The 17540-nt window shown below is 41.6% G+C and overlaps 1 protein-coding gene across 5 annotated transcripts in view; it reads right to left on the reverse strand.

Annotated features, from left to right (window-relative positions):
- The window catches only part of MOB2 (MOB kinase activator 2), a 110194-nt gene that overhangs the window by 26742 nt on the left and 65912 nt on the right, over positions 1 to 17540 (reverse strand). The window contains exon 1 of one of the 5 annotated variants that reach the window (XM_048307115.1): positions 3106 to 3284. The exons of the other annotated variants lie outside the window; for them this stretch is intronic. Within the exon in view, the coding sequence (XP_048163072.1) occupies positions 3106 to 3215 (110 nt within the window). The 5' untranslated portion in view covers positions 3216 to 3284. Of the gene's footprint in view, positions 1 to 3105; positions 3285 to 17540 lie in introns of those variants that run through there. 5 annotated transcript variants of the gene reach the window in all.

Here is a 17540-nt window from a genome sequence, read left to right on the forward strand (position 1 = left end):
CGTCCCATCCCTGAAGTGTTAAACACAGTTTACTAACCAATATGATGAAAGATACAAGCATCTCCAGAGTTCTTCATAGCTGAATCACTAATAATTTAGAAGAGCAATAAACCTAACTGTAGCTTTCATAAAACATTAATTAGAAAGACTGAGAACACATCTGTTGCTTTTGTTACATTTTCCCCCCTTTTGGGTTCAGCTGTCTTTCCCCCATGCTCTTTTAAACTCTTCTCAGGTTCCCAGGACTGCTCTTCTCATGAAGTCTTTCTGCTTCCTCACACCTCCCTCCTCGTTTCCTCCATGTATTGATCCCTCCTCTGGCAGCTGTTACTATCAACACATGACACACGAACACACACACACACACACACACTATCCCACCACCCTGCCAGCACCCAGCAGGCAGGAGGACCTGGATCCACTAACTGATGAAAACAACTTGCATGTTAAAAGCTTCAACTGTGTTAGTTGTACCTACACACACTCAACGTAAATAACACAACAAATCTTCTGTGAAGAAGATCAAACTGATTAAGTATTGTACAAGAACAACTGAGCTTTATAATTCACAAGCAGGAGAGAGACAGAGTGGAGGCAGCTTAGAGTGAACACAGGCATTCTATCCCTTGTCCATTGTGAATTTCTGCAATTCCTTGGCAGGCTGTGGAAGGCTGGGAGGAAACTGTGATCATGACGGTTCCCAGTTAGTCCTGAGAAAAGGGCTTAAAATGCAGTGGCCAGCTCATAACACCAGGCTGTGCATAAGCAAGATATCCTTTGACCTCATCACCAAGCCACTGGCAATGGCCTGATCAACAGAAGACAAATTACTCCATGCAGTGTTTAGCATTGTATAGACTGCAGGAAACTCATACAGAAGTTTCAGGTGGCCAAGCTTAAAAGTGGTAATTTAATACCTTTATTCTGAAAGAGAAGGCAAGATGTTTGGGATACATCTCATTTAACTTCTTATAGACTACAACTTATGTATTACCATGTGAGGTGGCCACTCTATCAGGGTGGCATTGCACCTCTGCATTCAAACACAGGACATTTAAGGTCCCTGTTCTTTTCTACCAACAATAATCTCAGCTCTGGATGCTTCTGTTCAGAGAAATCCCATCACAGCTGTCACCAAGCCACCATTTTTGGCCTAAACGAGGTCCCATGTGGTTCCTTCTTTCACCATCACTGACTGGGCTCACACTTTCTTAAGCACTAATATCCCATTTCTGCAGTAAGGAAACTTTGATTTAATGTAGTATTTCCCTGGCTCCTCACCAGTGCCTGTGCTCTTACACTGCCTGAGCTCTTTGCAGACTAGGCTGAGTTTATGTTTTACAGAACAAAGCAAGATGATGTAACACACATAAGGTCAGATAAGGCATCCGAAGCAGATTCAAGATAAGAAATAAGAGAACCAGTCTGGCATCTAAAGAAAGTTTTTGTGACTTCACATTTCTCTCTAACCATGAGCAAAAGGAGATAACCCAAAACAAAAAGACACATTAAAAAAACACTCAACTACAAAATAGTAAACACCCCCACTTAATAACAGCTCGGCAAAATCAAGTTATGCTATTAATTCACAAGTCCAAAACATTCCATGTGTGACAACAATATTTTCCTGCTTTCATGATAGTATTATAGTACGCGTAGAAAATAAATCTTAAGATGAAAAGCAAATAAAATTATACAGAATTTCTGCACGTACTCCAGTAGGAGAAAGGCTGAGGTTAATGTTACATTTTTTAAAAAGCATGCACTGAACTAATCAAAAATATGCATTTCACTGCTAAGTCACAAGAACTTACCTATACTTTAAAATAAACTGCCATAGATGCTTAACAAAAGGTCTGGCAATTCTTCTCCACAGAGGCACCCATCTATTTACATCTGGGAGCGCTGCCAACAGAACAGCTACCAAAAACTTCAAAAGGTTCACATCATGAATAGCAAGCCGCTGGCCAAAGGATTTTATGATATGACCAGCTGTGTAACACCATATTGAATTATAGACACTCTGCCCCCTAAAAATGCACAGAAAGGACACTAAACCCATTAAAAAGCTGAAACTTCAATTCTTTAAACTAATGTTTTCCACAGGAAAGTATTTTTAACGGGGGGAAAAAATCCCCAAAACTGTAATACCGGACTTCTTTAAGAACAAATCTAAGCAGCTGTGCCCATCAAGGCTGCTTCAAGACCAGTGAACTCCTCTAGCTGAAATCCCAGCCAGAGCTCAGCCGCTGTAATCAGAACATTCTGCTTGAATAAATGGCTCCCCTAAACTCGCTTGGGGAGAGACATGAGTCAACAGAGGAAGAGAGGGATAATGCTTCTGTTGACAAACATTTAACAACTGGCAACAGACAGTAGGAAACGGGGACGAACGAAAGTTTGCCAAATAAAGTTATGCTGGAGGAACAAGGCTCCTTTTTGGAGCAACAGTGCAACTCTGCAGAGATCCCAGAAAAATATCTGAACACAACTAAAATAAAAAAGCTACAGTTGTTGAAGAACGAGGCTGCTAATCCTAATATTTGTGGTGACGTTTTTCCCTGCCAACCAGAACGGGTCAGAACTCCTCCGAATCAAATTACTGCACATCCTTTGCCAAAGAGTCTGGTTTTGGTCTCAGTAGTCATCCACGTCTCAGTGTTCACACAAGCCCTTCTGAGCTACATGAGCAATTTTTTCCCCTCATCTTACAACATTTCTGTAGAAAGCTTGCCAAAGCATATGTAGCATCTTGGTCAGATTCCTTATTCAGGCAAGCCAGGACCTTCGCTGTCTGCTTACGTCCTGGAAATTCAGTTCTCATGAAAGCGCTAACAAAACTTGACTGCCGTATTAAGTGAGAACAAATATTCCTCTCCAAGCGCTTATTGCTGTTCCAACTTCCAGCCTCCCCGACCGCTACACAAGACCCAGAGGGAGCCAAAAGCAGCGTCCCTCCGTCCTCCGGAGAAGAGCGGGGCTGAGGAGCGCCCGTCGCCCCGGCCGGAGTTTCCACTCGAGCTCCAGCTCCCTCCTCTCCCGGGCTGCCCCGTGGGCAGCCGCCCGCCCGCCCGGCGCCACGGCCACCGCCGGACCCCTCCTTACCGCAGCACTTTGCCCACCGCCTGCAGGACCATCTTGCAGCTTAGTCCGGGCTTGGGACTCTGGGCGAGCACGGGCCGTTCACCGGGGAGGCTGCAGTGATCCCCCACCATGGTACGGCGGTGCGGAGCGGAGCAGCGACCGTGGCTCGCTCGGCCCGGGCTCCCCGCCGCTGTCCCGGCCGCCCGCCCCCGCCGGCCCGGCCCCGCCAATGGCGCTGGGGGCGGGAGGTGCCGCGGCTCCTCCGCCCGCCCCGCCCCGCCCGGCCCCGGCCCGGCGCGGCCCCGAACCGGCCCGAGCAGGGCCCTGCGCCGCCCCCCGCACGGGCAGCGCGGCGCGGCCGCGTTACACAACGGCCGGGTAGTGCCGGCACGGGAGAGCCCGGCTGCCCAGCACCAATACAACCCTCTGCCCCTTCTTTTGGAGCCGGAAAATAAGCGAGGCAAAGTAGGACGGTGCCTGACGAGCAGGTTGCTGGCTGCACTACAGGCCCCGTCCGTAATGGGGCCAGGCTGGACTCCCGGTGAGAAACGGGAATAATGATGCCTTTTGTGAGCAAAGCTCGGCACTGCTCTCGGTACTCTGTGACGTGCAAGGGCATGGGCTACCCAAGAGCACAGCTACAGACGGTCTTACATAGTGCATGGCAGCCCAGCAATGACATCAAGACCTTTATCAGAGACATTTAAACAGAGGAAGGGTGAAGAAGAAGAAAGCTATAAACAACATAAGATGACTTGCCATTGTGACCAGAGTTAAGAGCAAGCACGTGGGTAATGGTCCTCAGAGGATGAGGGATTAAGCAGTGTCCCAAACAGAAGGCCCATTGTGACACACCTTCAGTTCTGCCTGGATAAACCACTTGGCTAAGAGTTTTCCTAACAGACCTTAGAAAGACACTGTATATCCAGCTCCTTGGCCATGCTGCGTAACCAGTCCACACCCCTTTTGGACAGGCAGCTGTGGCCACAGGTTGCTGATGTAGCGTTTAGAGCCAGATCACAACAAAAAATGTGACAGGTGTGACATAATGTGACCTAGAACAGAAAGCCTTGAGGATATCACTTATTCTGACACACTGAAGCCTGGCCCATCACATTTCAGAGAAAACACTGGGTTTGCCATTTTATGTACACCTGCAACAGTGGCTGCAACTGGAAGGGGCAATTCCCCGTTCAGGGTATACAGCCAGGCACTCCATTTACTGAACAGACATCTTCCCCTGTACAAAGAAGACCAAGAGGCTTGCTGAATTCATCTTAGCACAATAGTGACATTGCTGCTGCCACCAACCCGACATCACTTGGTCAAAGCAGGCAGCAATGTGGCTGCTGTTTGCACAAACCCAAGAAACTGCAGCCCCATGATGCAACCTGAAGGAAAAATGTGCTGCTGCTCAGTCCCAAAGCATCTACCCAGGCAGGGGTGTTTGTCAGCTATGCACCTTTAGTCGCATGTCCAAGTTAGGCCTCCCCACCCTTGTGAAGCAGGAGGTATTTTGATTCCCACTGTACAAGCAATCCACTTAAGATGGAGTTTTAATGACTTCACTGATAGCACACGGGAAGCCTGCAGCTCAGTTTTCCACACTGAATCCTGGTGCTTCATACAGGAGATAATCCAACCCGTGAAAAATCTGATGCTCTCCCAACCTTTTCCCCAAGTAAGAGCAATTTGTGACAGTAACATTACAATGCAAGAGTCCTGGCAAATGGAGGAAGGGCACCTACCAGAAGGCCAGCTGCCTTCGCTTTGTCCACCAGTGAAATCTGCACAGAGAGAATTTTGTTAAAGAACCACCTTAAAAACAACAAGCCTGTGATATAAAGCAGCTTAAGTTTTAATAAAGTCTGTCTGTCCAAAGTAAATTAAAGAAAAATCCAGGGGTAAAACCAAAATAAATACAGCTCTGTGGTATTACATTTGTGTTAGGAAAGCTGGCCTCTCTGTGACTCTAACTGCAAAACAGTCGCTCTTCAGAGATGGAGGTTCAGTGATCTCCCACAGGCTGGGAACTGATCCTCTTCTGGTAAAACTGAAAGATCGATTGAAACACAACCTTAAAACCTGGTCACTTTTTAACTTTGATGCAAATAAATGGCCAATTTCTCTCTTCTGCTAGCTTCCACATCAACCCAGCATTTTTCTTTCCCTTTCCTCAACCATATGTCTCCGTGGCACCCTTTCCAGCCTTTTCTCCACCTATCAGTTTTCCTCTATTCAAGCAATATCCTTTGCTTGGATCAACTACGTGCTACAGTTTACCTGTAATACAGATTTTACGCAAGTTGTAGGAAATCCCAGCATCTCTAAATAAATTTTAAATGCTTCAAAATAATAAAAATCAAGTCATTATAGGAAGCACAACTTAAGCATGCACACTTTATTTATACGGCACCAACATAAATCATTTAAACCCCATGTGCAGTACAGATTCTTACAACTTTGACAAGATTTAGAGCACACATGCAGACACAAATGGGTTTATTTGAGAGCTGCTTCATCCATAAAGAAGAGTACTCCATCTACAAGAAGTGTTTATTTGAACACAGCTGCTGGTCTGATCTCCACTTATGCATATTCTGAAGGATGCATATCTACACTTCCTTAAGGGTGTGTCTGCAGCCATCTGAAATCCTGCCTATTTACATTCATCAGAAGCCTCTTTTTCACTTGTTTCCTCAACATCCTCTGAATGTAACAACTGTCAGATCCAACCTTAGCCCAAGTGTGCTTCAGCACTGGTGAACTGCTTCTAGCATGTGCCTTACCCACCAGACAGGCAGAGCTGTGTATTGAAACTATCACTAAATGTCAACAGAAATACCTGTGAATGGATCTACAAACAGCTTCACCACTTCTATTGGACCTACAGACACATCAGCAAAACAGTGACATCACCAGAGGCACAGAGGAAGGGTACAGCAGTGCTCTGGGAAGAGGGGAGCCCCATTTCTCCTCACACATGACTACATGTCACAGCACACTGATGGAAAGCTTTCTACACTGATCCCAACTACCAAGCCAAGGAATAATATTTATAAATTTTATGAATAATGTGCTTTGTATTTATAATGTTGTTATAAGCAGCAGTTAACCATTATATACTTACTTACCCCTTTTACAGTTCCATAAAAGGTACATGTAAAGCAGCCACCATGGGGATGTATACTGGTACTTGGAGGTTGGCAAAGAAAGTGAGTTGTATTCAACCCAGACAAACAAACAATGTCATGGGGAAAAAAAAAAAAGAAATCATAACCATTATTTTGATTAAGGTACAATTCAGCATTTATATGCATGGAAATGAAGCCTTGTAACATCAGACTATAAAGTCCTGTTTTAAATTAAGCTTAAGTTTATTGTGTGTCCCTGCCTGACATATAACATGTCAATTTTGCAAGCTCATTAGCCCTTTTGTTTGACTTTAGTGTGCCCTGATACCACCTAGCCAAGTAACCTTTCCAGTTACTTCACAGGGTACCCCCCAGGTCTCTGGAACAACTGAAAACCAGCAATGAGAACATTGCATCCTTTAGCTTGGCCCTAAGATGTATTTCGACTGAGATTACATTTACTCTCCATTTTGTCATCCTCACACAGCAGCAGATGGCACGAGCAGCTCTGCTCGGTATCAGCACTAAAGGCATGGATTTGGGACAGAAGACAGCCTGAAGACAAGTTGTCTCAGTTTCAGAAAGCAGTTTGGAGTGGTCAGAGTGAAGGGGGAAACAGATTTTAAAGGTATGCATTCAGCTCCACTCTTGAGATAATAGCAGGAGAAATAGGTCTTCCTGGCCACACAGGGTGTTGTGATACAAGCCTTATCAAAGTGGCCACACACACTGCAGAAAGTTTCTGCATAAAAGACTAAGCTTAAAAGCAGCACATTTGTAAGTGACAAGGTGCCTACATTTGCTGCTTTACTGAAAACTCTGAAAATAATGACAAGTCAGTGTCTATCCTGCAATCATCTTTGGCTTCATCAGTACTATGGATACTATGAGGTCTTTTTTTTGACAGGCAGAGAGCAAAAAAACGACGCACGATATATTCTTACCTCATCCATAAGATGAGAAACAATCAATCATTTGCAGCATGAAGAGCAAATTAGCTCAAAATATCAGTAAAGCTTCATCAGGAACTCAAGAAAAATTACTAAGGCTTTTTGGAAAGGATGCACAAAATAAGAACCAAGGGTTTATCAAATAACACTTTAAAAAAAGAACAAAGGAAAAGGAAAGAGTGCTGCTGTATGTACCAAACAGGGAAATCGTGATCTCAAAGGTACTGTTTTTTCTGACAAGTGTGTAGGTGCATCTATTGTTCCAAAATCCCAAATGTCAAGTTCAGCCAGGTTCACCAAGTGTGTACGGATGAGAGAGGAAGAACATGAATGTGTTGAAGGAAGCAGCAATAGCAGCAGCTCAACAGGAGATACTCAATTCTACCAGCAGTGAACTAACACCTGAGCACTCCTAATAAAGGATGGGATGGTCACACTTAGACTTTACATGAAGAGGTGATCTGAAATAGAGAAGAGTTCATTTTTGTCACCTGCATTTCAGCCAGTCCTCCTGAGTCAGCCCACCTAAAATGACATAGACCCTCAGACACACACTGAAAGGACACTTATTTCCTGTGCAGCTGTTCAGGCAAGTTTGTGGCAAGTGGATTCTGAGTCAAAGAATTGCCATGGAGTTGGAGAGAAAACATCAGATTCAGACCTTAGTTTGTAGAAAACTTAGCCTGAAAACTTACCACTACATATAAAAATAATTTCTCTTATTACAAGTTATTATCCTGAATCCTAGGCAAGTTCTAATGTTATTTCATTCTGCTTAAAGCCTTCCTGCTTTTGACTGCAGAAGTTCTTTGCTTTCCGTACTAAGGTGTTGTCCATCATCCTACAGCACCCTGTTTCAGTGAGGATGAAGCAGTCCCTGTACAGTACCTTTCTCACATAGTCCATTCCAGTAGAGTAAAACACCACCACGGCACAGCCTCAGGAGGCAGAGGGTTTTCCTCTTTCCAGTTTGCAAAACAATATACTTGGCACTACGATATACAGGAACAATAAACTGGAAAGTATTTGCAAATAAAGAGCACAAATCCATCACCCTCTCAAACTGTCTTTCATAGAGACAAAGTGTGACTTAGCAAAAGCCTAGTAATCGCTCCAGGTGACGCTGGAGCTGGAGTGACATGCAACATCTATCTCAGCGAGGGTGAAATCCCTTTTTTTCTTTCAGTGGGGAGAAGGGTGAGAAGAAAACACAAACAACTGAAGGTGTGCCAGTGAAGTTAATAGATTTGTCATTTTGAGTGCCCAGAAATGTCTTTCAACACATGCATCTCATCAAGTAAATCAAAGGAAGAAGCTTTAGTAGGCAGAGTACCTGCTGATGGGCTGCACGGGTGTTTACAGCACACTGTAAGGATTGAGATGCTGAATTTGTAACATTGCAGCTGCTGTTAGTTCCTTCCCAGAGATAATACAAGTGACAATTTCATCTCACATTTTACCATTCTTTTTTTTCTTGCCCTAATTATAAAGCTTAGCTAGGCTGCACTCCAGGGAAGCATTAATGCAATATGCATTTGATACAGAAAAGCTAAAATGAAAGACTCCTTTTCTTTTCCTCCCCCAAATACACTGGACCTCAAGCTTCATATAAAGAGGGAAAACTTCTAAAACTTGGCTAAGAAGCTCTCCCCAGGGATTGTTTAACATATTCAGACCTACTTGCTACATATATACAGAACTCTCCCTGTAAGTTTTACAACACAACTACTGTTTCCACAGACTTGGGTAAATATGGCATGGAAAATAAAATCCTAATTGCAAATTGGCACAAAACTCTACACTAAGGAGTCAAAGGTGCAATCAGCACAGGAAAGGAGGGAATCTGTGTCAGCACTGTTACTGGTCAGGACTATCTATGCTTGGATGGGAAAGGCACAGAAGGAAAAAGGGGAGACGCTGGGAGTGAACTTGCAGAGTTTTCCCAGACAGATGGAGAGACACTAAGGAAATAAAAGTTTCCCTCCTTTTTGGTGTTAAGAATGGCTTCATTTCAATATAGCAAATGATTTTATCTGGTAATGTCACATTTGGATGACAGCATAAGGAAAAAAACAATTAGTGAAATAAGCATGAAATTTATTCTATGAGATTTTTCCCCAGGCATGCATTACAAAATACAACACACAGCACTTACATTATGTAATGAGAAACTATTTGTTGTAATTCCTGGCATTTACAGAATAACTCCTTAGCTGCTACTTCTGAAGAGCAGGACCACAAAATCCAGAAGTCACAAAATTAACTTGGTTCACACCCAGACCAGTGCACATTTGCATTCCACACACAACTCAACACAGAGATGCTTCATCCAAGCTAATTTAATTTCTTAATACCGCTCAGGCCCAGCACAGGTCAGAGCAACAGGAGGCCAGCACAGATTTAGCCATGTAAACAATGTCATAAAGTTCCTAACCTACAACCTGAAATAGTTCATATTTATTATCCTGGTGAAGACCTTTCCAGCAGGCGTTCAGCAAATGCGTAAGTACAAGCAGTATTTGCACTGGGGCAGCTCAGCCCAGAGGAGGGGCCACTTCCAGCTCAGCAGTAAAACCTGTTTGGTCAGCGTGCGTGCCAAGGTGTGCCCTGGAGATGGACACTGGGCTTCACACACAGACACCAAGGCTTTGTCACAGCTCAAGTTACACTGCTGTGTTTCAGAACAGTTGTGGAAGTAAAAGTGTGAAGATCTTGCCTTGGAGGAATCCTCAAACCTCACATACAGCTAAGTATTTCAAAGCATTTGAAAAAATTAACAATTCTTATTCAGCATGTTAAATGAGACATTTGCAAATTTACTGGGAAAAATCCCTGAAGTTTTATAGGACAGTTTTTGACACTTGGCTATAGTAAAAATGTTGCACAGAAGAACTCATAACACCCTCACAGCAGAGTCTTGGCTGTGCCTGCCAGCCTTGGCCTGCGAGAGAGCTCTGCTGCATGTGGGACATAAATACTTACGAAGGTATGGCCACACAAGACTGCACAGCATGAGTAGCCTGCTTGGTGTTTTCCTAAAACTTCTTAAAAATATACAGCCAGTTTCCATGCTCTCATTTTCTGATAAAGACAACGGCTTCAGAGCCATTCACTTACCCATTTGATTTGAATACTTCGATGGTATAAAACTTCCAGGATTTTACAAAACCCAACATGATCATATGATCTTGAGACCAGCCCTCTCCTACAAATTCTGGACAGATTTGGACAAAGAGTGGCAGGATAATACACTATAAGGTTAAGGCTACCATACTTTTTTTTTCAGGCTCTGCACTAATATATTCTGGAAGCGCACTGGCCTAGTTTAATGAGGAACTGGTAGAATAAAAAAAGCTTGTGTACACGGGATTGTTGATACACAGGGTTGTATCATGTTCCTTGTTTCTAACTAAGATTTCTTCAAAAGCAAGCTAAGCCACTGAGGGAAATCATGGCAGTAGTAAAAAAAAAACTAAAAAAACACCCAAAAGAAGAAAATTTATGGAAAACATCACTTCTTTATACAAAGATAATACAAACCAGAAGTACTTGAATTCTCTCAAACCATCACAAGTTTCCTTTTTAGGCTCAGAATATTTGAGAGCTGTTTTTTTAAAAAAAACCTCGTGGAAGCCTACAAACGTCATGAAAGGGACTACTTATAACAGAATTGCCTTCCAAATTACAGCTAGATTATCACTTTACACAACACAAGTATTCTTATTACTGTGACATGCTTGCACTGCTGCGAACTCTGATTAAGAGGCAGATCACAGATTACATCTTGAGGGAGAAACACTATAAAATAAAGGAAATTAACCCAACTCTCATCTGATCAAGGAAAAAGTTAGAATGTACAGTGGAAGAGCCCTGAATTTAAGCCAATCATGGAGAAAGACATGGGTTTAAAAATAACACCATTAAGCACACATCTGTCATTGAGCAACACTGCTGTATAGGAGGCTTTTCTGATGCTGTCTTGCTTAAAATCTCCATTTTGCCTAGAATTTGTTCTACGGCTGCATTTACACCTTTTCCCCCATAGTCCATTACAACACTTGAATGGATGTTTATTTACTACGAAACAACAGCACTGGCTGACAGAAGAGCTTTGCTGTTCTGGTTAGACAACATTGCCATTTGTCATGTTTTAGTAATGCAGTAAGAAAATTAGCCTTGTCTGCTCTCAGACAAAAGAAAAGTCACACTTAAGGTACTGGATGGAAATTGAGGAAAGGATACTACTGTGTCTACCAAGACTATTCTGCGTGAACTTTGCGAAAGAAATCTGTTCCCCCATTCCACAGCCAAAACCAAAGAAATTACTATAATCTACATTTTGCATTTCTTGCTTTTGCATACTTTTCCTAAACTACTTGCTTTCAGGACTTTGTCAATATCAATACGTACTGAGAGTACAGGATCAATGGGTAATACTGTCAAACTACCATAATTCCTACTTAGCTACTGAGAAATGCCATTACTGTGAACATGGCAAAGACATCTTTTTCAAATGCCTGATGAAAATTGCTTCATGACTGGGAAAAAGCACTGAAGCTGCAGTGTTACTGCAAGGATGCACAGGCAGGTGAGGGCCATATATATATATATATTTTTATATATATATATATATATATATATATATATATATATATATTTATATATATATATATATATTTTTATATATATATATTTTTATATATATATATATATATATTTTTATATATATATATTTTTATATATTTTTATATATTTATATATATGTACCAAAACTTTACCTAAATTCAGTGATAACACAGTACCTGAAGTATTTTCACATTTTTCTAGGCTTCTCACTGGGGAGGTGAAAGTGAATGCCAGATGTTGTATTCACTCTGCATCTTGAGCTACTTCTACACTTTGAAGGAACATTATTGTGCATCAAGGAAATGTGCTCCAACACACAGCAAGTGAACCTTTCCCTTTCAACGTTCTGCTCTAAAAATTGTTTGAAACTGGGGAAAATACACTGTGTTCTACTATGCAAATATCAACTTCCCTGTATAATTATAGTGCATTTTGCTAGAATTGCATCATGACTAGAATACTACCAAGAGGGCAAACATTGAACCACTATTCTTAGTTTGTTAGAAAATTTTTCCCACATTACATAAACATGTACACACCCAGACTTGGGCAGCACCATCAATCTTTTCATTGCTTTCACTTTAGTAAAGGAACAGCTATTTTTCATTTCAGTAGCTTTATTTTTATTAATGTTATGAAACAGGTATTAAATTTTCTCCTTCAGCTTTCTTCACTGTTACTCTTCCCTTGTCTTTACCACAGTTTCTGTACTGGCATACTGATTTTAAAAAAATCCTTAAAACTTCAGTAAAAGAACTTACGTCTAAATGTGTGTATTGAACAGAAAAAGCGTCAAGGAGATTCTCCTGATGTTTTTTTAAAATGAATGTGTGCACAGCTGAGAAAAGCATAAATAGGATGTATTAATAGGATCTCACACATTAATCAGAAGCAGCAAAACTAAAACATAGCAGATTATTGAAAATATCATCAAAACTTTGCAAGCTCTTCGATACGTTGACCAGAAGTATGAACCATGCCAAATTCCTCTGACAGATGCATCCCTATATAATTTTAATTCTAGACATATCTCTGACAAAGAGTCAGCCAGTTCAGGGCAACCACACCTGAGCAAGTTACGTTAAAAGAAGACACATAACAGCTAAGAATTAAGCAGCTCAAAAGCTAACACTGGTATACTGAGTCCATATGCAAACATCTGATTGATTATACCTCGGAATTCAGTTTTCATTTCTTGGCCTGAAGGGTGCTAAAACACAGAATACATTCTGCTCCCAAATACTCCCCTACAGGCTTAGTGTTAAAACAAAAAGGGAATAGTATTCTGACTCTACAAGGTAAAAGAAATTCTTTATTTTGTTCCCGATACATGTTCCATTTTTATACAAAGAACAAATGGTCTACTAAATGCAAAATTTGAAAATAATTCTTTTATCATAAAACAATGTACTTGTTGCTTTTAGCGATACAACATTCAAAACATTGCTACTGCTGTTTCTAAATGTAATAAAGTACTTCATTCTACAAACCAGGCTTTGCTTTGTTTGCATATACAAGGTGTTCATGCATATTTGGAACCTAACCACAGTTATGCTGCTTGTATGGTGATTCTTGTATAAAGTGTCTTGTTTTTTGTCTTTCCCTATGAACAAATTCATAAAGAAAATGATAAAAGCCCACCTAGCTGAAGTCAATGCTCATATCCTTCACAATGTGGGTGCATATCAAAACATACAACAGGCAGATGTAATACCACTGAGAAGTCACGTCCTTGTATCAATCCAGGCAGGGACAGACACCCACTGCCTTGTAACCCCAGGCCTCTCTACAGCCCATCAGATCCTTTTTGTGTGCTTGATGGAAGAGGGAAGGTCTAGGGCAGGGAAGGTCTAGTGTTAACAGAAGATGTTTACTTCCCACACCGAGAAAAGGGACGAGTAACTACGCTTCACTGTCCAAGGATTCAGAGAGTCCCTTGGAAAACAAGCCTCCTCAGATAAACCTTTACCTTTTAAACAGCCAATTGGAGAAGGAATGATGTAGCACGGGTCCAGCTGCTAGGAACAAGAAGGTAATATACAACTCCTCTGATCTTTCACCTCACATGGCTATTGCTTTGTCTTCACCAGTAATGGTTTGTTGGGGGACAAAGTTTTAAAGACAAGACAAATGTGCAAGACTTAGCTTAAAATTCACACAGAGACAAGATCTGTCAGGTAGGTATAATCAGCATTGCATGCCCCTTCTTGGGGTTGAGTTGATGTGTTTTAACCTTGTGGATAAAATAAAAAGTTGTGTCCCCACTATGGTTTTAACAGCTTACATATTCTAATTATTTCACAATGAAAACACATGCTTTTTTTGACCAAAGAAGGTATTTTGCCTACACAAACACAGCAAGTTAGCAAAGAGCTGCCACTGCAGACACAGCACTTCTGAGGAAACCTGTGCTTTGCGCACGTATTTTAAAGTCACCCCTCACCCATGCCTCTGAGCTGTCCAAGTAAAACAAGCTATACTGGTAAAATAAACACATTTTGCCAATAAGTACACTTGACTTTGTTCCAGTGCAGGTGTACTCTCAAAAACCTTCTTCATACCCCAACCAACAACGCCAGAAGACATTTGGAGCAGTGACAAGACTGACATGGGTAACGCCCAACTTTTCCACCCAGTGATTCACACGTTTCCTCCAGTGGCATGCCAGGCTTGTACACCACAGAACCTACCCAGTGCTTCCCTGAAAAGCCTGATTTACTGGGATTGCACAAATCAAAGGCACTGCACGTGCAGGGGATGATGCAGCCACCTACCTGCTGCTCAGGAGCCCACACAAGACAGCAGCCAAAGCAGGGCGGCTGCCCCTGTCCAGAGGTTCTTTGGAACCTCTTCTTGGGAAGCAGGGGCAATTAGGTCCAGGCCACAGAATGAGCTCCCAGACCCAGGATGCTTGGGTACACTTTACTCCAGCACACCACAGCAACCAGAGCGGTTCTGGGGTCAGAACCAGCCTTCAGTTCTTGTCTGCCTCCCATCTAGTTACCCCTGTAGTGAACCCAAAGCTTCTATAGCCTAAAGCACACCTCCCAAAAAGGCATCTGGCTTCAACTTGTGTATCTGACGGAGAAGAAAAATCAGTTATTTTTACAGTAATTTGTTTCAATGGCTGATCACATCCATTGTTAAGCCACACATCCTTTGAGTATTTGAAACCTAGTTTTAACGTCCATATTTCCAATTATGATTGCCATCCTTTCTCTGTTACAGCTTTCTTCCCCCTCTCTTTAAACTTCATTAGTTAGATATTATATTCACCTCTTGACCTTCTGAGTAACTAAAAAAAAAGAGACAATCTCCTTCTGCCTCATTATTCGAAAGCTTTTTTTCCCCATCTTTAAATACTGCAGGTTTTTTCTACCTTTCTAAAATAGAAGATATCGAAGTGCCTACTCAAAACAGTGAAAGCATGACTGCTCGAAAGATCTGGAGCTTTCCTAAAATCTTAATAGGGATGAACAAGCACACAAAATTTTATCTGGATCTCCATTCCCCAACAAATTAAATAACCTGTTGCAAGTTTCAAATGTTTTATCTTTCTAACATTCAGAAATTCAGAGAATATTTGCATCCCAAGTCAACAGAAAGAATGCTACTTTTCATTATTTCAGCAAAGAAAGAAAAATCTATTAAATCATCAATTTACTTACGTTATCCAGAGAGAAGAGCTATAAACACAACTCTGGTTTTATAAATATTTAATCAGCTTAGTAACAATTAGAATCATTTCATCCCTCATGGGTTATGCTACCTTTGATTAAAAACCTCAAGGAAAAAAAAAAAAGGTTGTTTTTCTTGTAATCCATTTTCTTCAGTTTCTCACCCACAACCACGGGGATGGGAAGCCACTGCACAGTCATTCAAAATTACATTGTAAGAAACAAATGGAGAGCACATGGAAAAAATGTTATATCCTCCTTCCACATAAAATTATCATTGTGTTGCTTCCACTGTAATCCTTGAATACCCTTGAGCAAAGAGCAGTTACTGACTTGAGCCAAATTATCTGACCCAAGGGACCGTGTAGAAGGAGCGGGAAACATGATACAGCCTAAAACTTGAACGAGTTGTGTCTTATTATCTGCTAATGTCACCATTAGCATGGAAAGGCACTCAGTGCCACTTTACTGCCCACTGTCTCCAATGCCTTATTCCTTATTCTTCCTTTCTTATACTCAGAAAGGGCAAATGCCTTCTCCCATCCCTTACAAGGACCACATTCAGAGAGCAGCAGTGAGAGATCCCAAAGTAAGTTGTGCCCCCTGATTCCTTCAATACTATCCTTTGTCTTACTTTAAAAATGCTACTTTAACATACAGAACCTCAGGAAAGATAACCAACCATACCTGAACTCGCTGAAAAACATGACCCACCCTCGCCTCCCCATAAATACACTCCATATACTCAAGATCATTGAGGTGCTTGATGGATGAGAAACCCAAGGCTTATGCAAGTCAGAACTTGCAGACATTTCCCAACTTCAACGTGTTACACCTCTACTAAAAGTGAAAGCTGCAGTTTATCCTCTTTGGGGCTTCATTTACTGCCTCATTTCTAATTCCAGACAATCAGTTTCCAGCAAAACTTGAAAGCACATGCTCTCTCACCATGCAACAAAGGAAGCCAGATTTTCCTCCTTTACTGTAGACATGTGCTTTTGTACCACAACTTCTATTAGCAGATTGTTGCTTAAGAAAAACAGACTGGCAATGAGAAACAGCTCAGCAGCTTGGCATTCGTTCTACTTGTGTAACCCTTCACAAACAGCCTTGCATTTCCATGAAGGCATCAAACATCTGCTCTGTACACATACAAATATTAAATAATCCAGAAGCTGCAATGCTGTTCAAAAATCAGCTGCACTGGATACAGAGAAACAAAACCCGATTGACATTCTCATGCTTCAAGACCTAGGAGTGAAATTGAGTGACATTCTTGCAAAGAACACTGCTCAGCATGGGAACTACGTCAGTTCCCATAAATGAGAGTGATAAGACCATACACAGAGCAAAATCACACATAGCTACTTGTCCCATTGTCCCAAGCTGCCAGGACATGGTGTTAAGTACTGCTGTTAGAGGAAGTCAGAAGTGCTCCAGAACACAGAAAAACACTTGGAGAAATAGAAGACTGGGACTTCGGAATGGAGAGGAGCTGTTCAGAGCACTCATGTATCAGAGAACTGTGTGAGCAAACAGAGTGGTTGTGGCTCACCATGGTTGAAGATTACCAAAACACAATAATCTCCTCACAGTCTTGCAGTTTTCTGGCCACCCTTTGAAGGGTCACTCTAAGCAGTAAAAATAAATAAAACAAGCCTGAGCGTTATGCCTGAAACTTGAAATGTGTAGGAAGCTTGAAGTATGTATTTGGGACAACTAGGGAACTACATTCCTACGCATGAGATGAAGTATGGTCTGAAACACTCTAAGTATATTTTTAATCCTCAGAGAGGTGTCTGTTTTGAAATTGCACTGCCATATCCCAATATGTACTTACAGGGGAGCAGACAAATTACAATTAGTTTTCAAGAACATGACAATAAAAATATTTAACCTGTATTGCAACATAGTTTGTAACACAGACTGCCTCAGCATTATCATACTTATTCATGCTATAGAGCAGATTTACTATTTATATTTATCAGATTTACTATGAGATTTACTATTGATAAACTATTTTGCACATACAGAAGTAGAAATTCATACTTTTTATTTCCTCTTGAGAG

This window comes from Corvus hawaiiensis, chromosome 6 (genome assembly GCF_020740725.1).
Source record: "Corvus hawaiiensis isolate bCorHaw1 chromosome 6, bCorHaw1.pri.cur, whole genome shotgun sequence".
Taxonomy (NCBI): domain Eukaryota; kingdom Metazoa; phylum Chordata; class Aves; order Passeriformes; family Corvidae; genus Corvus; species Corvus hawaiiensis.